The sequence below is a fragment of the Eremomyces bilateralis genome (genome assembly GCF_010015585.1).
Source record: "Eremomyces bilateralis CBS 781.70 unplaced genomic scaffold P152scaffold_15, whole genome shotgun sequence".
NCBI classification, from domain to species: domain Eukaryota; kingdom Fungi; phylum Ascomycota; class Dothideomycetes; order Eremomycetales; family Eremomycetaceae; genus Eremomyces; species Eremomyces bilateralis.
This window is the reverse complement of record NW_022985081.1, coordinates 171,995-196,185: the sequence shown is the minus strand read 5'-3', so window position 1 is coordinate 196,185 and position 24,191 is coordinate 171,995. Positions and strand designations below refer to the sequence as shown.

General features: G+C 52.3%; 11 protein-coding genes across 11 annotated transcripts; 8 read left to right on the top strand and 3 right to left on the bottom strand.

The window, feature by feature from the left end:
• Window positions 1-107: 107 nt before the first annotated feature.
• Window positions 108-1,581, top strand: P152DRAFT_459865 (uncharacterized protein). Its single transcript, XM_033679769.1, has one exon. The coding sequence runs from the start codon at window positions 537-539 to the stop codon at window positions 1,122-1,124; it is 588 nt and encodes a 195-aa protein (XP_033532627.1). The 5' UTR covers window positions 108-536; the 3' UTR covers window positions 1,125-1,581.
• A 208-nt stretch (window positions 1,582-1,789) lies between these two features.
• Window positions 1,790-3,046, top strand: P152DRAFT_438696 (putative killer toxin sensitivity protein; the record flags this gene model as incomplete). The annotated part of the gene is made up of 4 exons (XM_033677619.1): window positions 1,790-2,030; window positions 2,085-2,229; window positions 2,283-2,720; window positions 2,772-3,046. Exons 1-4 carry the CDS (start codon window positions 1,872-1,874, stop codon window positions 3,044-3,046), a joined length of 1,017 nt encoding a protein of 338 aa, XP_033532626.1. The 5' UTR covers window positions 1,790-1,871.
• A 225-nt stretch (window positions 3,047-3,271) lies between these two features.
• On the top strand, window positions 3,272-4,051 carry P152DRAFT_508314 (uncharacterized protein; the record flags this gene model as incomplete). Its single annotated transcript, XM_033682580.1, has 3 exons — window positions 3,272-3,689; window positions 3,746-3,838; window positions 3,903-4,051. The coding sequence occupies 3 exons, from the start codon at window positions 3,272-3,274 to the stop codon at window positions 4,049-4,051; spliced, it is 660 nt and encodes a 219-aa protein (XP_033532625.1).
• A 98-nt stretch (window positions 4,052-4,149) lies between these two features.
• P152DRAFT_515401 (uncharacterized protein) lies at window positions 4,150-7,140 on the bottom strand. Its single transcript, XM_033682900.1, has 3 exons — window positions 6,622-7,140; window positions 5,185-6,431; window positions 4,150-5,063 (listed from the first exon to the last, which is right to left on the bottom strand). Exons 1-3 carry the CDS (start codon window positions 6,700-6,702, stop codon window positions 4,304-4,306), a joined length of 2,088 nt encoding a protein of 695 aa, XP_033532624.1. The 5' UTR covers window positions 6,703-7,140; the 3' UTR covers window positions 4,150-4,303.
• Window positions 7,141-8,821: 1,681 nt separating this feature from the next.
• P152DRAFT_450580 (uncharacterized protein) lies at window positions 8,822-9,322 on the top strand (the record flags this gene model as incomplete). Its single annotated transcript, XM_033678181.1, has 1 exon — window positions 8,822-9,322. The coding sequence occupies one exon, from the start codon at window positions 8,822-8,824 to the stop codon at window positions 9,320-9,322; it is 501 nt and encodes a 166-aa protein (XP_033532623.1).
• A 158-nt stretch (window positions 9,323-9,480) lies between these two features.
• On the bottom strand, window positions 9,481-10,535 carry P152DRAFT_459861 (uncharacterized protein). Its single transcript, XM_033679768.1, has 2 exons — window positions 10,199-10,535; window positions 9,481-10,093 (listed from the first exon to the last, which is right to left on the bottom strand). The coding sequence occupies exons 1-2, from the start codon at window positions 10,386-10,388 to the stop codon at window positions 9,834-9,836; spliced, it is 450 nt and encodes a 149-aa protein (XP_033532622.1). The 5' UTR covers window positions 10,389-10,535; the 3' UTR covers window positions 9,481-9,833.
• A 496-nt stretch (window positions 10,536-11,031) lies between these two features.
• Window positions 11,032-11,467, top strand: P152DRAFT_379315 (peptidyl-tRNA hydrolase domain-containing protein; the record flags this gene model as incomplete). Its single annotated transcript, XM_033675698.1, has 2 exons — window positions 11,032-11,118; window positions 11,180-11,467. Coding segments are annotated over 2 exons (375 nt in total), but the record flags the coding sequence as incomplete, so codon positions are not given.
• Window positions 11,468-13,558: 2,091 nt separating this feature from the next.
• On the bottom strand, window positions 13,559-14,151 carry P152DRAFT_73325 (uncharacterized protein). Its single transcript, XM_033683218.1, has one exon. It carries the CDS (start codon window positions 14,055-14,057, stop codon window positions 13,713-13,715), a length of 345 nt encoding a protein of 114 aa, XP_033532620.1. The 5' UTR covers window positions 14,058-14,151; the 3' UTR covers window positions 13,559-13,712.
• A 2,122-nt stretch (window positions 14,152-16,273) lies between these two features.
• Window positions 16,274-18,054, top strand: P152DRAFT_490059 (uncharacterized protein; the record flags this gene model as incomplete). The annotated part of the gene is made up of 2 exons (XM_033682150.1): window positions 16,274-16,476; window positions 16,605-18,054. 2 exons carry the CDS (start codon window positions 16,274-16,276, stop codon window positions 17,791-17,793), a joined length of 1,392 nt encoding a protein of 463 aa, XP_033532619.1. The 3' UTR covers window positions 17,794-18,054.
• Window positions 18,055-18,580: 526 nt separating this feature from the next.
• On the top strand, window positions 18,581-20,897 carry P152DRAFT_450576 (Mis6-domain-containing protein; the record flags this gene model as incomplete). Its single annotated transcript, XM_033678180.1, has 4 exons — window positions 18,581-18,668; window positions 18,734-19,761; window positions 19,810-19,933; window positions 19,987-20,897. 4 exons carry the CDS (start codon window positions 18,581-18,583, stop codon window positions 20,895-20,897), a joined length of 2,151 nt encoding a protein of 716 aa, XP_033532618.1.
• An 803-nt stretch (window positions 20,898-21,700) lies between these two features.
• On the top strand, window positions 21,701-23,793 carry P152DRAFT_438686 (MFS general substrate transporter). The gene is made up of 3 exons (XM_033677618.1): window positions 21,701-21,826; window positions 21,894-22,708; window positions 22,823-23,793. The coding sequence occupies exons 1-3, from the start codon at window positions 21,749-21,751 to the stop codon at window positions 23,613-23,615; spliced, it is 1,686 nt and encodes a 561-aa protein (XP_033532617.1). The 5' UTR covers window positions 21,701-21,748; the 3' UTR covers window positions 23,616-23,793.
• Window positions 23,794-24,191: the final 398 nt, after the last annotated feature.

The window sequence follows — 24,191 nt, the reverse complement described above, 5'->3', positions numbered from 1 at the left end:
CTCGGCGAGTCGGTGGTAGAGATGCGACCGGACAGGCAGGTACCGCCACGTGCAACTTTGACACCGAGCGTTCAGACTCTACCTCAACCTTTCATCAAATTGAGCCTGTAACTGAATGGACCATCTATCCTAATACAGTACCTTTTGTTCTAACAATGGCATTGGTCAATCTTTCCACTAATTATGGTCTTCTACTTTGGGTGGTCCCATGCTTTCAACCGCCCATTTGCAAATGGCCTTCTGCAGTATGGGACGGATCAGGCAACTCAACCGTCATTATTAACCACGAATAGGGGAAGACAAATTGGTACAACGATTGGACCTTCGGGTTTATTTGAATTCCCCAAATCCCATGGCGAGTCTATTGCAGAATTGGTTTGATTCTTTATGTCTTCCCCTTTGTCTCCACGGGCTCTATTCGCTTGCAGAAAGCCAACATACCATACAAGAGATCTCCTTTTGCCCTTTGTCCTTCTTTTACCAAGTACAATCCCAACATCGCATGAATCGTAGTATAAGTCAATCTTAGCGACCTCATGTCAATTCGTTCCGTTTGGGCTGGATTCCTTGCTCCGATCAATCGCCCAGAGGCCACGCAAGTACCAGACGACGAAGCCATGGTAGGCCTCAACGGGTCCAATACGAATAATGGACAAGAGAGCTCAAATAAAAAACACGCGAGGGAAAATAATAGAGAAGACGAACTAGCGGCTAAGAAGCAAAAAGTAGGAAACGAGAAGCCAGCGGATGGGGCCAATGGACAGCTTTCGCAAGAGCAGTTGGAACGTGAAAATGGGCAGAGGTGGGTGGAACACACCGCCTTTATACGGGCTCTGCGGACCAGTGGAATTCTGGCCAAAGACAGCAGTATCGGTATCAACGACATCCTCAAACACAACCTAGCATGGACCACTTTGAATCCCGCCCAACAGGCTGAGCTGACGTCCCTACTCGCTCCAGTTCCACGAGGTGGTGGGAAAGGGTGGGACGAGGTATCAGCTCCCACTGGACATGCCCTATACAATACCTCCTTCAGGCCTGACTGCCGAATGGTGGGCGATCAGGTGAACGCCGGCCGGTACAACCCAGCTACATTGGTCGCCTATGCACGCGCGAGGAAGTGAGAGCGACCGCCGCTTTTCAGGAGCATGAGAAGATTGGCAGACAAGTTCGGCACGGATATTGGCCAGACAAGGGTGAGGGACAAGGGGGCGAGGTAGTAAAAGATTCACCTGCAGCAGTACAGAGCGGGAAGGGCGGCAAGGGCAATCAGGGGAATAAGGGCGAGGCCGGCAGAAAGTCAACCGATAAAATCAGCTCCACAACAGAATATGTGGCGATCATCACGATTAGGGTAATCCCGACAGATGAGACAGCGAGGGGTTGGGCAAACATTAAAGCGAAGAAGGAGAAAAAAACAAAAGACGACAAGGAGAATAAAGACAAGGAGAACGAGGGGGACGAGGACGGGGACGAGGATGAGGATGAGGATGAGGACGAATATGAGGACGAGTATGAGGACATGGACTAAAGCTGCCATAATTGCAGCCTGTAGTTCACTGCCCGTTTGCTAGTACAAGAGTCATTCTCACTGTAGCCTTTGTGTACCTAATCCTATGGTGTAATTTTCGCGACTCCGTAACTCTATGTTGTTGGTTGAGGTTAATGATCCCATCTCTAGACATTGGTGGAAGATAGTACCGATATCCAGTGGTTCAATTCTCGAGCCAATTTATGGGACCTGAGGTGTAAAGGCGACCCTAACGTTTGGTCCTTCAGCTCCAGCTATCGCTGAGATAATACTTCACGTTTTCTACATTGTTCAAAACACCAGATAAATTGATAACTTCGGGACATACCCAGAATTGTAAATGCCCATAAGCCAACTATCACATCGAAGGACTCATAACCTTCTGCTGATCTCGAGGCTCTTCAGCTGCCGCGACAATGTCTCGCCATTCACGCTGCTGCTGGACTCGCTTGAGCAGTCGGCCGCTCCTGTCGCTGAAGAGATGATCGCAAGGGCAAAAGTACGGCTTAAATCCCCCGCTATAATTCCAGTCAGGCTAACTCGTGCAATTCAGAGTGGGAGGCTACGGATTGCGTTTCTTGCGTTCGGTACCTTGCGATGCCCGCGGAATGTGGATGCATTTATCGATTGCGTCGGAAAGAGCATGGATGGGATCAGAAAGGAGGTATTGTCAATTATATCGGCAAGTCCATCTACGAGTACGACCCTTTGCACCGCCTCTGGTTGCTTTTCGCCTTATTAATTTGCCCAGGAACTCTGCTAGTCATCGACTCCCTCAATGCCCTGAGTGCCACCGTCTCAGAGCAGCTCTCTGGATTCTTAGGCTCCTTGATAGCGCCTCAGGTCAATCTACTGGGCATATATCACCTCGATATCCCTGCCCAGCGTTCCTCAAGCGGTCTCCAGTCATCGCTCCTCCAATCCTATGCCCCCTCTCCATTCAGCCTCCTAACCTACCTGGCCACCACCATCATCACGGTCCACTCCCCGGCCCAGCAGCTGGCCCGTCGCGCCTCAAAGAACCGATCGCTCGCCGAGCCATCTTTCGGGCTCTCCGAGTCCGTCGAGGGCGTCGTCGCGGGCCTGGGCAGCAATGACCGGCGCGGCGCCGTGCTCGAGGTGGAGCATCGGCGAAAGAGCGGCCGCGAGATCATCGAGTGGTATTTCTTACCCTACGCCGTTTCTGCACGTCCAGCGGCGGTGGAAGCGCCGGATTCGGCGGCGAAGACGAAGCGGATAGGCCCGGGGTCGCAGAAGGAAACGATCATGCTACTGGATGATTGGCCTCTATATCACGATTTGGTGGCCAAGCCGGATGGGGAACCACGCGGCGAGGAAAACGTGGAGGGGCTAACGTTTGATTTGGGGCTCACGGAAAGACAGAAGAGGGAGCGTGAAGGCGTGGTGCTCCCATACTTTGATGCGCAAAGGGATGAGGGAGTGGGACAAGGTGGTCGCATTATCTATGACATGGGTGTTGAGGATGACTTCGATGAAGAAGAAGACGAGATATAATCAATATGGATCACTTGATCGATCCGAATAGAACTTATATTAATGTGAGATCTTACTAGGCGCCTATTATCACGCTTCACAGCCTGCTTTCTCGCTTTCCCAAATATCAACGTCAAAGACCAGATCCATCCGGCGGGCTCTAGAAACCATATATGCAATATTCATATTCCATCTCCGTTTAAGATGAAGAAGCCTAAGTTCAACATCTCCACCATAGCCGCCAAAATGCAATTCTTCACTCTCCTCGCGAGTATAATTCCCCTCTCCGTAGCCTCCCGGCTTGCCATCTCCATCCCCGCATCCGCCCAGATCCCCCAACCCGCCAGCCTCTCCTCATCAACCTACGCCATCCTACATTCCTCCGGCCCCTCGCTCACCGCGCCGCTCACCAGCCGCAACACCTTCGAATTCGGAAGCCTCGAGCCCGGGTCATATCTCCTATCCGTGTATTGTCGCGACTATGCGTTCGAGCCGCTGAGGGTGGATGTGAGTGGAGAAGCGGACGAGGAGACAGTCCAGGTGTGGCAGACGTTCCGCGGAAACGCGTGGGATAACAAAGGGGAGTTGAGGGGCGCGGGGAAGGATGTGACGGTGGATATCAGGGCGTTGGGGTCGAATGAGTACTATCAGAGCCGTGGTGGATGTGAGTGCACATTTCCCAACCGCGGAGTAGTTGGCTGATTACTGACGACGCTGCAGTTTCTCTGTTATCATTCTTCAAGAACCCGATGATCTTGATGTCATTGTTCTCGCTTCTCGTCATCGGCGGGCTCCCGTGGATTATGAACAACAGTACGTCTACCTGACTATCCCCATCTCGGTGCGGTGACCGCGGTATCTAACACATGCACCCTAGTGGATCCCGAGACGAAAGCCGAATTCGAAGCAATGCAGAAGCAGCGACGCGAAAAGCCTGCTAGCTCACCATCTGATACTGCATCGCAAATTCAAAATTTCGACATGGCCGGTTGGTTGGCTGGTTCGTCAAAGGACAAACGAGGTTGAAATCTCACGTATTGGACTGGAATTCACTTGGAGATTGGAATAGACGTGTTGCTCAAAGGGGCATATCATTTTTACCCAGCACAGCTAGGTAGGAGCCTGCTCCTCGAAGGTATCGTGCAGTTCATAACCGCGGGAGGTCGTATGTTACATTTCTCGTCAAGTCATCCTCGTTGAATACGCGCTCCCCTGGTATCATGCAAGTCCAAGACGCCAAATCAGTGCAAACGCTGAGGCGAACGCAAGAAAAACATTTCAAAGAGACAGGATCTGCACGCCCTCATCTTCCTCCCCTCGTCGAATTTCGTAGCTTAGGATGGAGTGGTTCATCCAGGTGAGGATGAGCCGCCACCGCTTGCAACCATTGCCATGTAGGCCCGACGGCGTGTGGCCTGGTTCCCGCTGCCACCCACTTCCAGGGATGGGACCCACGGCAATCCCGATCAGGATGTGTTCAGGGCGTTCACACTTCTCTTCCTGACTGGCAAAAGGAAGGATGTGGTCGAGCCGAAACCCGTAGACGGTTTTCGTACCCTCCCAACCCGCATATCGGGCTTGTAATTTCGCGTCCGCATTGCTCTCCCGCAGCTTCTTAAGGCGCGCCCCGGAAGAAAAGACGTCCATCTGCGTCAGTGTGCAAACAGCCACACGTCCTTTCCCGCTGGCAATGCAGATGACTCCCAGGTCGGGAATAAATGCGTGAAGGTTCATTCGGTCAGTTTGACTGAAGACGTGAGAATAAAACGTGGGTGCAATGGCAGATTTGATTTCCTGGAAGAGCGGGTCGTGCGCTCCAACGACTGGATAGTAGTTCTTGTGATCGAACTCAGAGATCGCATCCATTGACTGGCGCTTGTTGTGGAATGGTGGCCGCTTCGAGGAAATCTTCGCTACCTGTGGCTGCATGATGAAAATGTCTTTGGAAGAGAGGTGGAGAATCGGGGCTTCCGGAGGAAATAGCATTTGTTCCACGTTTGACCGTGATGGCGGGATGATCTCAAGGAATGGAATAGACCTGGTGGGAACGCAGTTAGGATGAGTAGAAATATAAGGCCCCTTTAAAGGGCTAGGTAGAGGCAAAATCTAGGAGAAAAGCTGAAAACTGGATGAATCTAAAGGAAACGCTCAGGACTTACCCATCTAGAGACCTTTGCAGAGGCCGAGCGGGAGTGAACCAATCCGACATCGGGTCCACTAGCTCGGTGTTGTGATCCTGCATTGGGTGTTCATGGTATTGGACTGACGATGCGGGACCTCCTGCTCCACCAGACATGGAAGGTTCAATATCAGACGCCGAACCGTCATCTGCCATATCTGTGCCAAGATCGTCGCTAAGGGTACTGTCCGCATCGGAATATGCCCCGTCGTCGTCATCGTCAGAAACATCTTCAACGGGTGACATAGGTGCTTGTACGTTGGCGAAGTTCGCCCTGCCGTCGTACCGCTCGCTCGCATCGATGACTTCCTTGCGGGAAGCACTGATATCCCAAAAGTCCGTTGGGAAATCCTTGTCACTAAAGTCTCGCTTTTGGAGCCCTAGCGCTTTGGAGAACGACGGTGGGTTGATCCTGCGGAAAGATCGCCGATCCAACCAGTATGTACCCCATATTGCATGCGGGTATGCGCTCTTCCCGCCGCATGCACAACTGCCGTCGAGCTTCCGATCCTTGCAGAATGCGAGCTGGGCTTTTTTATAGAGAGTCGCGGTGCGGGTGTTCCAGACCATCATCCAGTTCCCGATACTTCCGGAAAGGAGCCATTCTCCGTCCGGGTCATCCCCGGTGTTGCAGAAATTCACCGTAGGCAAGTTCTCGCCGGAATCAGGAAGCTCAAGCCGTTTCTCTTTTCGATGGATCATATCGTTGCCGTCCAACCCAAACCAATAGACGACAAGCCTATGAGTATTGGAGCTAACGGCTATCATGCGAGCAACCGAGTGAATGGCAAGACCCCAGGCGCTCATCCCAACATTTTTATGGAAGAACGGACGAACCCTGTAGTCGTTAGGGTTGCGACCACCCCGGTTCTCGCCGGATTGCAAAATTTGAAGATGGATATCATCGATGTAGTAGCCCAGGACGTCTCCATCGTCGCACGCTACCAGGACTACCTCCTTGTTGCCCAGATAGTCGATGATCAGGTAATTGACAGAATGCGGCCTCAGTGCATCAATGGTTCCGGTAATTCCAGGACTTGACTTCGGAAGATCAACTACCCAAGAAAGCTGGCCGGGCAAGCCATGGGCTGGGAAGGTCGGTTTGTATACCTCGACCTCTGCAGCACAGGCGACCAGGTAGTAATCATGGGATTGTGCGAGGGCTGTCAGATTGCATCTCCACGGCAACAGCTTCCTTAGATCACTCCGAGCATCTTCTGACGGGAACTGGCTTCAGTTAGACTCCCGTTGACACGTGGGACCAATGGATCGGAACGGGAACTTTTGAAGTGCCAAAAGATCCGGATTTGTACCAAACGAAGCTTCCCACGTCTCCATGATTTCAATAACAAGCAGGAAAGCTAACGAAGCACAAATGTCTATGACGGAATTGGCAAGATGGAACAGCAACACTTACTCGACTAGATGTAGTTTGCCTATTTGTGGGAGTTACTGATAACTCCTTGAACTGCCGTCCGATCTCTCGAGAAACCATCATCCTGGTCCCATACTGATATTTTTAGGGAGAAGGACGGTGCGGGGCCAAAGCTAGTAGGAAAGCGGGCCGTGAGGATGTGTTACGTGGGATAAGATCGCAAACTTGCATTCAACGAAGTGACAATGACAGACAGTGATGATGCTGTTGGAAGACCGTACTGAACTAACTGAAGGAGCCCAACGATCTCACGCTTATCGATAAACGGCGAATCCTTGTCTTCGGCGGACAGTTAGGGAGGTCCGTGCACAAACAATTGCTGTGAAGTGTGAAGTGTGAAGTGTGATGAATTTGTTGGAGGGTAGGACAAGATACTGCAACTAAAATTGGTCATTAACGAGAGGGCTGGGGAAGCGAATTTGAAAATTTGATGCATACAGGATGCATACGGGATGCATACGGATGATGAACGGGTCAATATCAAAATTCAAAACATCTCCATTGTGCTGTCTGATGGAACGATGATGCGGGGATTCCGTCTGAACAGCAAAGGGTCCTCTGGGGGTACTGGGACTGTGGGGAAAGCACGTGATAAGTCTAACGTACTCCACTGTCAGTCTGTCTCCAACCCTCATAGTGCTGAATGAACGAACTTCAAGTCTTCAACTGCCAACTAAATGTGATAGATCATACATCTCCATTTTCTCACTTGATCCATTGAATCTGATCTCGAGCAGTATCTACAAGGATGAGACCACATGTTTCACATCTGCTGTACTCGATAAAATCACCGCTTGCAACCCTACCAAAGGACATCCGGATGCCCAACTAGCATTCAACATCTCGAAATGTCCGCGCATATGCGTTGCAGGAGGCCAATAGACATCCATACGTCCCGCAGCTATCACTCTGCATTATGGATCCAGGAACTCTCTGCCTCAAGGTCGTCCAACTTCAACTGTTGACCGGTTCCGGACTCGATGTGGTACGACGCCGATGTTTCTCGCATCGCGGCCTTTTGGAATCCAATCCCGTCCGTCTTCATCTGCTGATTCTATCCTTTCGTGCCAAATTCCATTCCCAATGCCTGCATCATGGAGATCGACCACCGGACCCTGAGCCCATCAGCTCGAACGCGCTTCCGCTGCACGCCCGGTGGGGATCTCTCCGCCTGCATCATCTGGCTTTGCCATCGCGCACGGCGGCAACGAAAGGGCCATGACGGGCCGCTGCGGCTGCGAACCGTTGGATGTATGGCGACTCGATCAAACGATAGGTAGGTTTGGTACCAAGGCTGCAGCTTCCCGCCATGACTATGATTTCCGTACAATGGACACCTCCACGTTCTGCAGGCTTCCGAGGGCGATGTCTGAGTCCGATTCGCATGGGTTACTCAAGGCAGATCCTGCCTTCTCCCCGCGAATCCTCAATACGTCGTCGGCAAACCCGTCTCGATATCAGTCGAGACCTTGTTGTGTGCCATTATTTGCAGGTTCTGTCACTCCATTCAGTTATGGTGTAACTTGATCCCGTCTTTCTTGAATGCGTCAGAGACATTTTGTGTGATTCCAATGTTCAATCTTTGCTCATTACTGGTCAGCCCACTGTCCTGTGAAGCAGTCTAACGACATTCGGTGTGCATTGCACCGATATGAACCAATTGTGAAGTGAAGGAATTGCGAATCCTGCGCAGTACAACCAGAGGGTGGGGAGCATTGATTCGATATTCTTGCAGAGGGAGGTATATACAGATATTTCAATGCTCCCCCTCAATCCTCTGCTTTCTTTTAGCTAGTCCTGACGAAAGCAATACGTTTGAACTATCATTTGACGCTTCCTGACCGAGAATCTTTGTTGAGGGTGCACCTGACTCGCGGACGGCATTACTGTTGCATGACTGATATACGGACCTCTCCTTGTTCAGAGGGAATCCTGAGTCGGGCTTGAATACGCAGGTCGCCGGACTTCTCTTTCACCAATCATAGCTCTCCAGTCGCCTCAGCTGCTCCGCGTCTGATCACCACTCCATCAAGTGTCATCGTGGCAAAGAGAAGTATACTATAAGAGCTAGGAAAGATTTGGTACTATGGGCCGAATCAAGTCACCCGCAGTTGCACCAGGCGACTCTACTTTCGACTCTTCGCTCCGCATTCAAATCACCAATCTCCTGCATACCGCCAACATGTCGGAGTACAAGTCCCCATATGAAGCCAGCGCCTCGGTCCTCTCGACGCTATCCTCCTCCGACATCCTGCTCCTACTATCCCCCGCCATCCCCGGCCCAATTCCCGACATGGACCCCTTCGAACCCCTCGGCCGCGCCTTAAGCGGCTTCCACCCAAAAGTGCGCCATGTACCCTACGTGCCGTCCATCGGGATGCGCGACATCCACCGCGAATTCCTCGCGGAGGCCGGCGCCGTCATCGTGGTCCTTGCGTGCAGTCTGACGTCCAAAACGGATTCGGAGAAGCAGAAGCAGTTCGCGCAGCAGGTCACGACCGAGCTGGGGTCGGAGGTGCCGTCGTTGCTCGTAGTCGTTCAGACGCCGCTGGTGGGATCCGGGGACGGGGAGGTGGGGGTGGGATACGATGCCGTCCTCAGTGGGTCGTCGTGTCGGCCGGAGCATCTGCAGGATATTGCGTATAAGGCTTTTGGGCACGAGGAGTTGTCGAGGTACATGTGATTCGACCGTGGCGGGAATGAGCGGACGTTTTAAAGGGGGCACATTGCAGGTTATGACGTATACGACGCGGATGTGGTACAGGCGTTGCAGTGAGGGCAGATGAAATTTAGCTTCTGAAGGATACCAGGCGGTCGATTGGCATGTCAGGGTGTGTCGTTGATGTTTCGGTCTTGAATTCATATTCTGGCCTGCATAAATATCTTGCCTTTAAATAAGCTCTAGCAGCATGCAGCATGAGGTGGGAAAATTGTTCTGCTTTGGTCAATATCTGGCGCGATCGTTTGAACTTAAATGTCTTTCATTCGATTATTTTTATGATGAAATATTAAGGCGCCGAAATCCTACCTTCAGTGTCAGATCCAGCCAGTCAATACGTCCAAGAAACCTTCCACTGGAAGCATACACGCTTGGATGTGTTTGATACACAATAATTATGCCCGCAATGTCCGCAACGCCGTACCACATCCCATGCCATCAAATGCTAAATATCGCTCACCAGTTACGCTTTCCCTCAGATCTGACTAACCGCTTCTGATACCGCTTCCGATACCGCCGTAGTGGCGGTTTCCGCAAGGGTACTGCTGTCCCCAAACACGCTCTGCGAAGCGTCCCACAAGGCCTCCATACCGTTCTTGACCATGCCGTGCAGGCTGTCGGACTCGTCGCCAAAGATGTAATAGATGAGACGCGGGTAGATAGTGAAGAGATGTCGAGGGAGGTAGAAGAAGGTGGCCCAGAAGAAGAGGAGGAGGATCGAGAGGAAGATGAGGTCTGTGGACGAGGATGTCAGCCAATGTCCATGTAGTTTCTAGAGGTGCGAAGCAGTTGGAAGCAAATAGCTTGACAGCGCAGAGATGCGACCAAACTTAAACTTACTGAAGACAATCGTCTCATTTCTATTCATCATGTAGACAGACATGGTCACCTCGTACTGATAATACTTCCTCAACAGCCATTTCCGGGTAGTAGGAGAAGCGCCCAGTGCAATGCTGATTACAGGAACGATCGCAAGGAGAGTGGTTGTGGAGTTCAGCTCGGGGAGCGCGATGTTTGCCAGTGATGCCATGGCGACGGATCGGGAAGACCGCGGAAGCGATAGAACGAGGGCTGATATTCGTGCGATTCAAGAGAAGGCGGTGGCAGCCGGAAATTGCGGTGCTTTCGATTAACGATGCGGGTAACGCTGGATCTTCGACGTGGTGGATGGGGTGGGTGGAGGAAATAGGAGGATCACGACAATTAGGATCTGGGATCCGGAGATCGTTCTGTACCCCAATTGACAAATTTTGATGCCTTGAATAAATCGACAATTCTGGGATAGACTTCAATCTAAGAAAAATATTAGGAGAGGCCGAGTCGTCCGATGAGGTGAGGTTCGGACTTCGCGCGGTTCCACCGATCACTAACGACTCATACCCTGATAATAGCACTAGGAGGCACAGGGCAGACACGTGTGCGGGCAGAAAAGGGGTGTTCTAGACGCGTGCATGCGTTTCATCTTTTTTTACCATGCTTAGAATTCAGATCCATCAATGACATCAGATTATTGAGATCATTTGGGTGATGGGATGAATCGGTAGCAAACAACCCCAATGCGATTCCATCAATGGCGTCGGGTCACAACAGCGCTTCAGTCATGGCGTGCTCCAGCAATTCAGAGGGCACGCTTCTCCTCCAGCGCCATTGCGGCAGCAAAAAAGCCGAAACAGAAACCCCTTCCGCCGAAGCCTACTGTGGATGACAATGACCTTATCGAAAACTTTCTGAGGGGCTCCGGGCCGGGTGGGCAGAAGATTGTATGGCATTTCATTTCCTCACCTGGTCCTTCCAGCGCGACCGGATTCTGACATGGCCTAGAACAAAACCACCTCCGCCGTCCAACTTATCCACATCCCCACCGGACTCGTCGTCAAATCCCAGGACACCCGCTCACGGTCGCAGAACCGCGTTATTGCGCGCAAACGACTGGCGGAGGCGCTGGACGAGAGGGAGCATGGAGAGGCGAGTCGGAGCGCGATCAAGCGCGATAGGCAGAGCAAGAAGAAAAGCAGCAGGGCGAAGAAGAGCAGAAGAAAGTATCGGAAGTTGGAGGAGGAGAAGAGCAGGCAGGAGGGGGGCGCTGCGGTTGGAGAAGAGGATGGCGATGGGCTCGACGAGCACGATGATGATGATGATCAAGACGGGGACGATTCCGAAGTGTCTCCGGGTGTTGAACGGACGCAGGACATGCAGCCTGAGACACCCAAGTCCAATGGATGATTTTGGACCTTACATCAGGATCTGCTACCATACAGCGACGACATCGAGGCTGACCGAGGCCTCTTCTCCAGAATCGCTCTCCCAACCGTGAGCCTGAGCTCACCATCCGACCCTCCATATATTTTCTTCGAGAATCGGAGTCGAGCAGTAGCGATTCACTACTCGACTCCAGAATTCTGCACCTCGATGCAGTCGACGAAACTGCCTCGGTACTCCCAAGGACATACTGTCGCTATCCGTCGCAAGCCATGCAGTATGTGTTGGCCATATACCGGTGGATCAGGGTATCCATTCACAGTCGCGAGAGGCCCTAGCCATACGCTCCAGTATGCTGCTACCCGTGTACATGTCCACTTTATGGCTGCAGTAGGGCTCTGGCGTAGAAGCGAGCTACGCGAGTACACAACCCGGGTGTATGACTGTATGTGTCTAGGAGAGGGTGGTCATCCGGTTGCTTGCCGGATAATTCCACTCGGAGCAGAAGCTGGATCCAATATAAATGTCGCACTTTGGAGCAGCAGACGAACGGAAGATCTACGGGAGTGAGATCCTGTGCGCTTGGGTACCGGTGCTTTACAAGAATCCATCGCCGATCTCTCAGGATGTCCTGGGTATTGTATACTTCCCTGTGCGACAATCTAACGATATTTATCGTGCGTTGGAATCGCTGCGTCCTATTCAACGACTTCATGGAAACCATGCCGCTCCAGCCCTAGGGGACATGGACTCGGTGGTAGGTTATTGGCGAGCACGACAATGTTTCTCAAAAAGACAACGTCTTCAGGAACCATCAATATCAGCGTGTTGATCTAGCAACGCATATTCTGTCGTCTGTCAATGATGAATCCAATTTGCTGCTTCCTCTTTCTATTTGAAAACCTTGTTGTTACCTCACCATGCGAAACGTACTTTCACAGTCCCTCAAGCTGTCAAGCAATAGTTGGGCTTGATATACCCCGAACGGGCAACTGCCTCGGCTTAGGATATCTTCCGGTAGCACTATTCGCCTACATATCAGTACATGTATACCCAAAGTCTGGGTCCTAAATGCACGCCTAGCCTAATTTATTTGATACCGGCACGAAAAGTGTCCTCCCGTCGTGCGGCAATATTACAAACAACGTGCGGTGCGCTGCATTTGTTACTGGCGAGGAGGAGACTATTCCGACTAGGTTGGCGGGGCTTCCGTTTGATGTTCATGAACGACCAGCCGGACATATTGTCAAATAAGAGGCCAAGAATGCCATCGTTGCTGGGCGAGGGTAGCAGCCGTTGAGACTGGGCACCGGCCATGGCCGCCATTGACTGGATGGGGCTATACTGTCTGTCTATGGTTCTACGCAAACTGTGCTGATCAACGTTTCAAAACAGCCCTCAATATGGACATAGGTATATCTGCGTCAAGATATAGCCCGGTTCTACGATCGGTTCAGTTGTCGGTCCCATAGCGTATGTAGGGCTTGAGACTTGAAAGGAATTATCTCGCAAAGCATTTGGGAGTCAAGGGTTCTCATAGACCCCAATCGACAACACGATTGTCGTGATATATCCTTCGATCTGGATTATCTATCCCAAACCTTGAAATTCTATTATTATCATGCTGCATCGGACGAAAGCTGTCAAGCTCAGCGATATATTGCCCGCTCGATCGATATTAGCATGTGGTAGACATCTTTGCCCCACCATATCACATATGCCGTCTGGCTACTTGCTAACAGGGCAGGGGATTCCCCTCCATTCTCCTCGAGGCTCGAACAACATGGAACCCTCAACGGGTCAGTTTGCAGCACGCCTTTGCGGGGTATCTGGCTCTCCAAAGTAAGTCCAATGTGACATTCCCGTTGAAGTCGCACAAATCCGCGAAGCGGCAGAACCACCGCGCCTAAGCGAGAAGAACTTGAGTCAAACTTGCATCATCCGGCCTGAAAGGGAAGATAGATGCAACTTTATGTACGGTCGAGCACGCAGAAGCGACTGGTGTCGGGCGGCAACGCTACGGCCAGTAGATGGAGCGTTGGGTCGGGTTGCAGCCTCCCACTTCTCCAAGCGCCGGATTGCGGTTTTGGGAGGATGCCGCGGAGATACTATTGGCGCTACAACGAAGGAATGGTGCATTGCATTTGAGGTGCTTCTATGCCAGCCATGAGACCGCAGGAATGAATGTCGAATTGCCCTTCGGTCGATTGGAGCTAGACATTTCGGAACTGGAGGTTTCGGAATGACATGTTGAAGTGAGACCACGCCATCCGGCCCAACACACTTCCAATCGCACGGGTGGAGAAGAAACAAGCTCGAAGAGGACGGACAACGGCGATGCAACGGAGGAAAGACAGCCCGGGGCTTTGATTGGTAGGGAATGATGATACACAATGGAGAAGAAACCTGGAGCAAGGAGTGACATTAAGATATTGCAATATTGAATTGGATAGCGGCCACGCCATGGGCTTCCCTGGCGGCGATCCCTCGAACCAGGCATCTGGTTGATGGGGAATTTCTTCTGGCCCTGTACTTAGGGCTCGTCCAGTCGTCCTGGCTCATTTTGTTCTCTCGCTAGTCATTAGACTTGTTACACTGTAAAACATATTTGTGAGGATGAGACGACGCCTTGTCCAGAACCGACGGCGGAACCGATCAGCCCAAAGCGCGGAAAATCGAAATGCATCATGGTTCATGGTTGCTGGAGTGCTTGCAAAGGGCCTGGATCGTCCAAAAGGAAAAGTGAAGGGGTCCGTCTTGGCTTGCCGGCTCACTGGCTCATCTCGAATCTGACGCGTGAAACGTTTGAAAAAGGCCCTTGCGCTACGGAGACGGTGGGCCGCAGGGTGTAGCTGGAGCTGCTGGAGGCGTTCGTCGACCAGTGAGAGGCCGCAGGGGGTGCCAATCCTAGCGCGTGCGGAAGTCATCTGCGGCGGCTAAAACAGCGATGGCTGCAAATGTGCGAATAATGCGACCTTCATCGCAATTCGCAGTTTCGTTTTCGGGGGAGCCCAAGAGTGGAGTGGGTTGGATATGTTACAGCGATGGTGAGGACTGAGAAGGGAATATGACTATTGACTAGTCTGTATGTATCCGGAGGACTGCTGTGTGATCTTGGTCCGATAGGATGAGCACACGTTACTACCGCATGTTTGAGACGGACTTTGGTGTTGTGCGACGAGGCAGACTTGCGGCAAAGCGATGATGTTCCATGGATCGAGATTTGAGAGATCTTCATGATTGACAGCATCACCCACAACTCGGACCACAAGGCAATGGTCAGATACCGGTATAATGTGCATCGTGTGTAAATATGGATGACTCCCATTCCCTATTGAAACTCTCGCGTGTTTCCACTTCCACGAGGAGGGATCTGTCGAAGGCTTAAAGCGTGCGATCTTCGTATCATCTCGCTCCACTCGCTCCACTGATCCTTTGCAGGAGTGGTTCAATTTCCCCATCGTGATTATCAAGCGGAATTCTCGATACTTTCACAACTCGCACACACAAGAATCATGCAGCAGAGGGACAAGTACCTATTTGAGTACGGAGCCCGAAAGGGTTGGCCCCACTTTGGTTTTACGCTTCTGCACGACAGTGACTACGGGAAGCAAAGATGCCAGCTCAAATGGAAATGCACCACGCTAAATGGCAAATGGGAGTCGGTAAACCCGGTCATTTCTCAGATTCTCTCCAGGAGTTGGAAAGAATAAGCCAGTCAGGAAACCCGTTGCGGCAGAAATGAGAAAAGCCATAAATCATAATTGTGTATGGAGTAAATGATAAATTTGCAAGCCCCTGGCCGTTCTGCACCTCTCGCCTCCACGCTTCGGTTTCATCGTCGTGCTTAGCCTGCGACGACCACACGCCGACCCCATGTCCGATGTCTCCTTTACAACTTGCTCGGCTACTCCATGTCCATCGTCTTGTTTAAACCTTTGGAATGCCGCCAATCGTCAATTGGTAGTTGGTAGCTCGCCCTCTAGCCCTGTCGGCATCCCTTGGATGTTGAATTGTTAAACTCTGGGCCCCCCTTGCCCCCGATCCCTCCCCAGTCCCCCCTCCATACTCAATAGTCAATTCCTCATCCGGTCTTTCTCGTTCTCCCTGGGCCGTTCCAATCATTTCCCACAATCCCTCTATCGACGGAACATCAGATTTGGAGAGGTACAGTGCGACGGCCAGGCGAAAACCAATCAACCCATCCTATATTGCTCTGGTCCCAAGAAAGGGGTTGCTCGGCTAGTTGCCGTTCTCCTTTCAGCTTCAGCATCGCAGCAATCCCCGTCCTCCCGTCCCTCCCATCAGTGATCAGCGATCCTGTCGCAGAATCCCCCTAACCTCGCTGGAGTCAGCAAGGCCTAAGGAAATCCCGTCCCTACGCCTAAACCTACTTAGTATAATCGCCAAACCCTTCCTTCTTGCACCACCACTTGTCTCGTCTCTCATTTACATCCTTCTCCTACTTCACATCTTCCCTCTCCCACCACCTATCCCTTCCTCGGGTTCCTCCCTTTCTCCTCTGCCACCGGTTTCTTCCCCCTCGTGCAGCCGCCCGTTACTCTGAGTAGATCCCTCTACTTGCACCGAACGCTCCTTAAACTCGTCCGACCCTGTACCCGCCCCACCGGTCGGATCGTGGCCTCTACGACGGAAATCGACCCCTCGAATATACGTTGAAGGATTAAAAGATATCCTACAGATACTATAGCAGCTATGTCGACGGCAGTAGCCCACCCGCCCATTACCACCTCTATGGAGGCGACAACGCGAGCGTACGCCACAATCCAACCGTCGGGTAGTACATCGGGGACTCCGAATAGTCGCTCGGCGAGCGGAAATCAACTCAGCAACAGTCCAGTATCCGGCGGCGAAGGGACAGTACTGAGGCGCATGGGAAATGGAAAACACTCACCAACGTAAGACCAACCTTGTCTCGAAATGCCATGTGCAGATGTCTTGGGGCTCTTGCGTTCTGGCAATGCAAGAGACCAGGTTCAGATGCATTGCCTGTACCGTGACCTAGGCTGACTTGACCATATAGAAGCCGCAATGGAGCCGTGCCAAAGGTGATCGTGAAAAAAGAACCCGCCTCTCCCGAAATCACGACGCGTCACCGTCCTCGTCGTCTCGACCTCTCCGTGAACATGACCAGTGCTCCAGGTCTCCCCACAAATGGCATGGAGAGTGCCGGACTGGCTCTGAAAGACGTCGGACTGGCCTGTCTCTCTCCCGGATTCCAGACCCATGACCCTTCGATGCGCGAACAGCTTCAACGCAGCATGGACGTCCGGGAGCAGCAGCGGCTAATTATCGAAGCTCGACAAAAAGGACAAAAGGAGCCTTCCTCCGCCCTCAAGAACTCCCTCAAGACTCCAGGAACTTCTCGCCGCAAAGGGCCGCCCCCGGGACTCTCTATCGCACCGCCGTCCCACGAGCAGTTCGCCAACGAGCGAGTGATCCAGTCGGCTCCTATCAACCAGACTTTCACAGGATTGCGACAGACCATTCAACCCCTCACGCGACACATCGCCAACCAACCCGCGTCCCTTTCACACACTTCTCACATCCACCACGTCCCCGCCACTCAAACCAACAACCGCCTACCCCCCATTACCGACGTCTTCGCTTCCGAACTCAACTCCGCCGCCCCGCACACCGCCCGCCCGACCTTCCACCACTCGCCCTCCTCGCATTCCACCCACCAGGTCCCCCTCCCCTCGCCTGGATTCCCACCCACCTCCAACTCCCACCCGCACCAACTGCCACACAACCAACAACTCTCGCAACTCCCACAATCCACCCGTCGCGAATTCAACTCCGCCGAGGACGCTGTTCAATCCATGTCCGGCGGCCGCGAGGACCTCCTCCCCCGCATCGTCCACTACGGCGGCCACCAGCCCCCCACCCCTCCGTCTCCCATTCCGCAAAAAGCCCACCTCGGCCTCTCCGCCCCCTCTGCCGCCGCCCACTCGCATCCACACCCGCACGCGAGCTATAACTACGAGCGTGAGCGCGACCGGCCCGAGATGCCGCATCCAAGCAGCACAGGGTCGACGTCGCGCCGGAGGACGAGGGAGGAGTATGAACGGGATATGGGGACGCCGCCGCTGGGACGCGGGCCTGAAAAGCGGGGCGCGTTTGGCGAGGGGCGGGATAGCCCGGAGAGTGTGCAGAGGAAGAAAGAGGAGTTCTTGAGGTTGTGTGACCGGGCGTGGGATCTGTTCCATTCATAAGCGGAGTGAGGAATAATGGGGGCGCTTTGGTGGCACTCGATCTTTGATTTAAGACGGCGGTTTGCAGTGCGTGGAGTTCCGTTCTCAATCTTCCGTTTCCGAGTTCGGATATATCATCGGCCCCGGAATCAGGTCGACTTAATATTTGCTTTCCTTCGGCGTACAGCGGATAGCGGGCTTTGGGCTTTTACTGGCTTTTCATTCTAACGTACTGGTACGCTTGTATTTGTACGGAATCTTCTTGGGGTATGAACGGAGGTACCCAATCCTGTTTTATAGTCCACTGGGACGATGACGGAGGGTGAACAGGATGTTTATAGAAGGAAAATGATGATGACAGGGGTGATGACACCGTGGTTGATGAGGTTATTTACCGATCTATCGATATATTTGAGATACCAGGCAGTTAGAAAAGCTTTTATGGCAGATGATGGCAATTGATAGGATTTATCGTTCCGACTTTGGTTAGACCTGCAACTATTTGATCTCAATTCTGGATCCATATTAGCCGGGCAAAGCAATGACCACGAGGGTGAATTGCTAGAAGCATCGTCAGGGTCAAATAGCCAGACCTTGTAGTTTTTTCGATGGTGCTCTTGCCGATATAATATCCAACATATCGATCGTCTTCAGCGGTTGAAATTGATCACCGCACGTGACCACGCTCACAAGACGCGTCCTTCCGATCGCGTTCTAACGAAGACATTAATTCCATGCTATCACCCCATTCGGGAGGAGATGTTCAAAATATCATAAAAGTGCAAACACAAGAGCTAGGAATGACAGGATGGGGTCACAAGATGGGGATACGCAGATGGCTGATGCCGAAGACCCTTACTACCCGATCGAAGACTGTCTCGACCGGCTCTCAGAAGGTTAGCATCTCATCCTCAAGAAGCTCTTTCGTCTTGTTGAAGGAATATTGACAATACTGCTATAGCCGTCAAGCTCACATCGCGATCCCGAACGCTCAAGTCTGAACCATATGCTGAATCCCTCGCTGCCCAAGCCCTCTCGTCCGGCCTCACTCTCCCGCAACTAACGCGCCTTATTCCCCTTCTCCTTATTCCCCAACCCAACTGTCTTCCTCACTCCACGATCAATATCCTCTTCACCAACCTCTTTCCCCTCTCACCCCTCCCCACCTCTCTCATCCTCCCCGCCCTCTCCGCTCTCGGTCCCTCTCCCACCAAACCCCCCCTCCCTACCCAAATCTCCATCCTCCTCTGGCTCCTCAACCTCACCGCCGTACCGTCCGCCTTCGAGGAACCACGGATTCTATCTCGCGTCTACGGTCTGCTCTTCTCCCTCCTCGACGTCGGTGCCCTGCGCCCGGCGCTCTGTGCGCTGCTCGCGCGGATCACCCGCCGCGCGCATGTGCGCCCGTATCGGATCCAGATGTTGCTGGAGCTGTGTCGCGGGGCGGGTGATACAGCGCCGCTGGTCGGGCTGCTTGGGGTATTCAAAGAGTTTTATCCGGAGGTCATTGTGAGCGTCGGTGTAGCTCAAGGGAGGCGGACGAGGTTGAAAGGGCCCGATTGGGAGTTAGTAGGGCGGTTGAAGGAGATTCAGGGAAGGGCGAGGGACTTGGTGGCGGATGCGCCGGGAGGAGGGTTCTCTGTGCAGCGGGGGAAAAGGAGAGGGAGGAGAGGGGTTGTCCCGGAAGTGCGGACGGCATACGCGAGTGAGGAATCGGTCACCCTGGAGGAGATTGATTCCGTCGAGCGGTTTGTGGAGGTCTACGAGAAGGTGGAGCCGCCATCGCAGATGGCGTCTGCGTTGCGAGATCCCTTATTACAGCACTACCTCACCCTTCATCCGTCCGACGATTTAAGAAAGCGGTTGCAGTTCTGGTTGGCGCAGGTCTTTGACGACGAGCTAAGAAATTTGAGGGAAGGGGGTGAAGATGATGGCCATTTGCGAGAAGTGTTGGCGGGCTTAGCAGACTTTCACTATCGAACTAAGGAGGTGAGTTATGCCTGGTTCCAGAGTCGGCCTATTCTAACGACTGGATAGCCACTGTCGCCGCTTGCTCAAACCTTCGTCAAACAGTACCTCGACGACTGCGTTGCGGAGGAAGATCCGAACCTATCGTCGCTGATGGCTATCTTGCCCTATCTCCCACTTCACGACCTCACAGGTAGTACAACTATCATGCCCATCATCGCGCCTGTGGCTGATTAAGTTTTCTAGCGCCCTATGAAGCGTACTTCTCCCGCATAAACGTTGTCCGGGCTCGGATCCCTCCCGACAAGCTTCACTCTTTAATATGCTCGCCGCTAATTTCTCTTCTGTGGAACTGGGCTCAAGAAGAGAAATTGTGTAGCCACTCTTCTTTGGGGACTGGTATGCTACGCTTTCAAATTGAAAGCATCTACTCTTTCGTCGAGCAGATCACCCGATCCTGCCCACTTTCTTGCGGTCATCCTCAATCAGATCTCTCCATACCTTCTCTACCCCATATCTACCGGATCATTCCAGACCTCTTTTCCCCATCTTTATTTCCGCTTCCTCTGATGCCGGCACACATCGTGTCTCCATTACTTGCCTCTCCACATCTTCCCTCTCTTAATCTGGGGACCGCTGTCCTTGCATCGTATAAACCACCGCTTGAAATGCTCATCCGTTCATCATCCCGCAACGCACCGTCAGCAACCACGACACAAACATTCAATTCACATATCCTCGATTCCGTGAACTTACTATGGCGAAACCGCGCCTTCGACACTAGCCATGGCGGATATGCGTTCGGATTAAGCCCCGAGTATGTTGCTGCTCTGAAGAGATGGTGGTCTACACAGGGATTCGGCCTAGATCTCAAGGAGTTCGGAAATGTGGCGAATCATTTGGCGCTTATTTCACTGGCCAAAGAAGCGTGGGAAGAGTTTGGCCGAAACATGGGGAAGCAGGATGTCTTTTCCACGTTGAAAATGCCGGTTTCCCAGCGGTCTCTGGAGGAGTGGACGAAGAGTACAGGGGAAGAAATGACTTGGAGAGAATTTAGGGTGGTCGTTGTGGAGTGGCTCAGCAAGCATGGGGTTGAAGGGGTTGGGCGTTTGATGCAGGTTGCCATGAAGGAAGGAAAGGGTAGCGGAGCAGGCTAGAGGTTTGCTCTACAGGCTAAGTCTTCCTTCATCTGCATATGAGGCCCCATAGATACGTTCAGAGATGGTAGGAAGTGTCTATTGCGAGTATAGTTTCTGTAATCCTTGTGGTGGATCTGCTAGCGATACTCAGGGGTTCTTCACAGTATGGGACACCCTTGAACTGGCTTGGTTGTGCGCCTGTTCGACAAAGCACGCATAACGCTATTGTCCAAACATGCAGTGCAGAATCTGCAGCATGGATTAGGAGCTCAGGACTGGAAGATGGGACATCTGGCGATAACGATTGTGCGACTTGTCTTCGCTGCAATAAGGAAGGGAAAGTTGCCGCCTCGTCACCTCGCCAACACAGTTTGTTGCCTCATACATGAGTCTGTATTATTCAGTTTCACTTATTTGGAGAATGGCGGCTTCATCCAGGAAGTGATTATCGGACTCCCTGTTGCTGTTGGTGAATTTTCACTTCAGATACCCTGCTTCTTTCATCTCGCTCCACTGATTATCTTGATTCATATCCGACCACCAACCATCATCATCCTATCTCGGTGATCAATGTTTGAGTCCCTGTTGTTCTCAGTTGTTTCAGTTGTTTCAGTCGGTTTAGTCGTTCCAGTCCTTTCAATCACATAGGATATTGTCCAATGGCACCAGGAAAGGAACCCAGGGAGGTTGCTCCCTCCCCCCCTCCTCCCCCCCTTCCTCGCCGGCCTCCTCCACCTTCTCCTCCCCAGACACTACCGCAAAATACTTCGGAGATCGGTGCCGCTAGAGCTCTACTCCCTCTTGCCTCGAACCCTGGCGGCCCGTCACCAAGGTCACGGCCCAGCCTAGAGGAGTTAGAATTGCCTAGAATGAGTGGACCTGGCAATATGACTATGGCGGGAGAAATGATCTTCTTGATCACCATAATGATGTCAGCTATGCTATCGGTACATCACCAAGATCCCTATACCTTCTCATATGAGGTCGCACTAACACTATCTTTTCGAATATTAGGAATACTTCACCAACGGGTTCCTCGTTATCATGCCCCAACTCCATGTCGCACTTGATTTCCCTGAATCAACCCACGCCTGGACCCTCAATGCATTCACTCTCACGGTTGCGTGCTTCATCCTCCCAATGGGCCATCTGATTGATGCTATCGGTGAATACGCAATGTTCCATTTGGGAATCGCCTGGTTCTATGTCACGAACCTAATCACTGGTTTCTCTGTCAACTACACCATGTTCCTCGTATTACGAGCAATCTCCGCACTCGGACCGGCTGCATTTCTTCCTGCCGGACTCTCTCTCCTTGGAAAAGCGTACCGACCGGCGGAAAGAAAGACTTGGGCATACGTCTTTTACGGTGCTTCTTTTGGGCTTGGATACCTCCTAGGCTCTGCAGTCGGAGGTATGCTGGTTGAAACCATGGGTTGGTCGTGGTTTTTCTTCATCGGGGCACTTATAAGCACACCCTTGGCCTTGATATCATTCTGGTACATTATATGGCCGTGGGAGAGAGTGAGCACAGTCCGCGGGCAAGATTGGCTTGGGCTGTTGCTCCTTGCATCCAGTTTGGGTCTTTCCACCTTCGCGATCCTCCTCAGTCCGCATACGGCAGCTAAATGGGCATCGCCACTGGTATATTCGACTTTCATTGCCGGAGTTGCACTTCTTGCTGCTTTCGCATACGTCGAGTGGAAGGTAGCAGCAGAACCGCTCATTCCGTTCGACATCCTCAAAGTCACCCATATGAGACCATTGGCACTGGCACTACTTTGTGGATTTGCATCGTATGGGGTCTTGATGTTCCATCTCTTCCAGCAGTAAGTACAGAGTCTATTTTTAAAACAAGTCTTTGGCGGTTGGTACTAGGACCCAAGGAAATGACCTGAGAGCTAGTATCTGGGTTTCAATGGTCACTGCTGACAAGGACATAGCATCTATTGGGTTTACGCACACAGAAACGCAACCATAGCAGCACTGTGGTTCATGCCAAGGGCAATCGCTGGAATGCTTATTCCTGTCGGTGGCTGGCTGCTCATTCGTCGATTCGACGGCAAATATCTCCTCGTAGTCTCGAGCCTTGCAAATATTATTGCGTTCTTGTCATTTCTCTACATAAAAGATGTACCAAGTTATTGGGTTGTCATATTCCTGCCCATGATTTGTATCGCTCTCGGGTTCGACTTGCTGTACGCGGTTTCGACCGTCTTCATCATGACAAATTTCCCAAGACGCAAGCAAGGACTCGCTGCGGCCCTGATCCACACAATGTACTTCCTCGGAATGAGCTTGCTCATCGCCTTTGGCCACATGGCCTCGGAGGCCACTTCCAGAGTTGAATCTCAAAGGTTCCGGCATGGCACGTGGTTCGGGGTGGCAAGCAGCGTTATTGAACTAGTCATTGCCATGAGTATGGTCACTGTCCCCAAAGCTGTCGGTGCCTGGACTTTCGAGGAAAAGGAGGATCAGGCTCCGGAGCATGGGGAACATGAAGAGTTGCGTCCACCCAGCCGGGCAACTCTGGAGAGCGTGGAGATGGCAGGAGCGTTACCAGTGGGTAACCCGGATGGAACCCCAACCGCACGGGACTCTCGGAGCAGCCCGACCGATCGGGAGTTTAGGAGCAACCCATCAACGCTTCTTGATGTACCGAGACAGCCTCCAACGGTGGGTACGGAAGCGGAAGTGGCAGCAGTAGTGGCTGCTAGGCGGACAAGGCGGGTATAGATCATGGGGCCCTTTTATGACACGCAACAGGGCGAGTTGGTGTGATCAGTATGCTGCTCGGAACACAAAACGCAGGCTATCACATTCGGCGAGAGGCTCTGGAATGGCGGATTAATTCAAGTAGCACAGCATAATGAATATGACAAGTTCACTTAGGTCCTACCTGAACGTGGTCAAAGTCTTAAAGGACAAAAGTCGCGATGAAAATCCAACATCGCTGCCTCGCTGGCGTCTGAATGCCGCCGCTAGATTTCCGGGCCGAGCCGCCTGGTCCACTAAGTTCGAACCCCTGCCTGTTGGCCAACCACCTACTTGGCCAGTATCACCATCTTAGCCACCATCATGAAAACCGTGACATCTCTACCACCACGTAATTATATTGAAAATTCAAACCATAGGACTATTGTACAGCATCTTGGGGAGCGTCTGGTATAGTTTCAGCCACGGGAATACTCTGTTCTAGTATAGTATTTGCCTCCAGAAGCCGTACAGCCTCTTGCGCTACTTTGATCTCTTTAATCTGTGCGAACTTAACATTGGGATCTATCCGAACCTTCTTCTTGCGTTTTGGGGCTG

What these genes read in the sequence shown, in the direction of transcription:
- P152DRAFT_459865 (XM_033679769.1), top strand. Translation starts at nt 537, where the DNA reads ATGTCAATTCGTTCCGTTTGGGCTGGATTCCTTGCTCCGATCAATCGC.
- P152DRAFT_73325 (XM_033683218.1), bottom strand. Translation starts at nt 14,057, where the DNA reads ATGCCTGGTTCGAGGGATCGCCGCCAGGGAAGCCCATGGCGTGGCCGC.
- P152DRAFT_515401 (XM_033682900.1), bottom strand. Translation starts at nt 6,702, where the DNA reads ATGATGGTTTCTCGAGAGATCGGACGGCAGTTCAAGGAGTTATCAGTA. An exon ending in GGCAAACTACATCTAGTCGA is followed by an intron (nt 6,432 to 6,621) that starts GTAAGTGTTGCT and finishes AACTGAAGCCAG; the next exon opens with TTCCCGTCAGAAGATGCTCG. An exon ending in CTGCAAAGGTCTCTAGATGG is followed by an intron (nt 5,064 to 5,184) that starts GTAAGTCCTGAG and finishes CGTTCCCACCAG; the next exon opens with GTCTATTCCATTCCTTGAGA.
- P152DRAFT_459861 (XM_033679768.1), bottom strand. Translation starts at nt 10,388, where the DNA reads ATGGCATCACTGGCAAACATCGCGCTCCCCGAGCTGAACTCCACAACC. An exon ending in AAATGAGACGATTGTCTTCA is followed by an intron (nt 10,094 to 10,198) that starts GTAAGTTTAAGT and finishes CCTCGTCCACAG; the next exon opens with ACCTCATCTTCCTCTCGATC.
- P152DRAFT_438686 (XM_033677618.1), top strand. Translation starts at nt 21,749, where the DNA reads ATGAGTGGACCTGGCAATATGACTATGGCGGGAGAAATGATCTTCTTG. An exon ending in TGATGTCAGCTATGCTATCG is followed by an intron (nt 21,827 to 21,893) that starts GTACATCACCAA and finishes TTCGAATATTAG; the next exon opens with GAATACTTCACCAACGGGTT. An exon ending in ATGTTCCATCTCTTCCAGCA is followed by an intron (nt 22,709 to 22,822) that starts GTAAGTACAGAG and finishes ACAAGGACATAG; the next exon opens with CATCTATTGGGTTTACGCAC.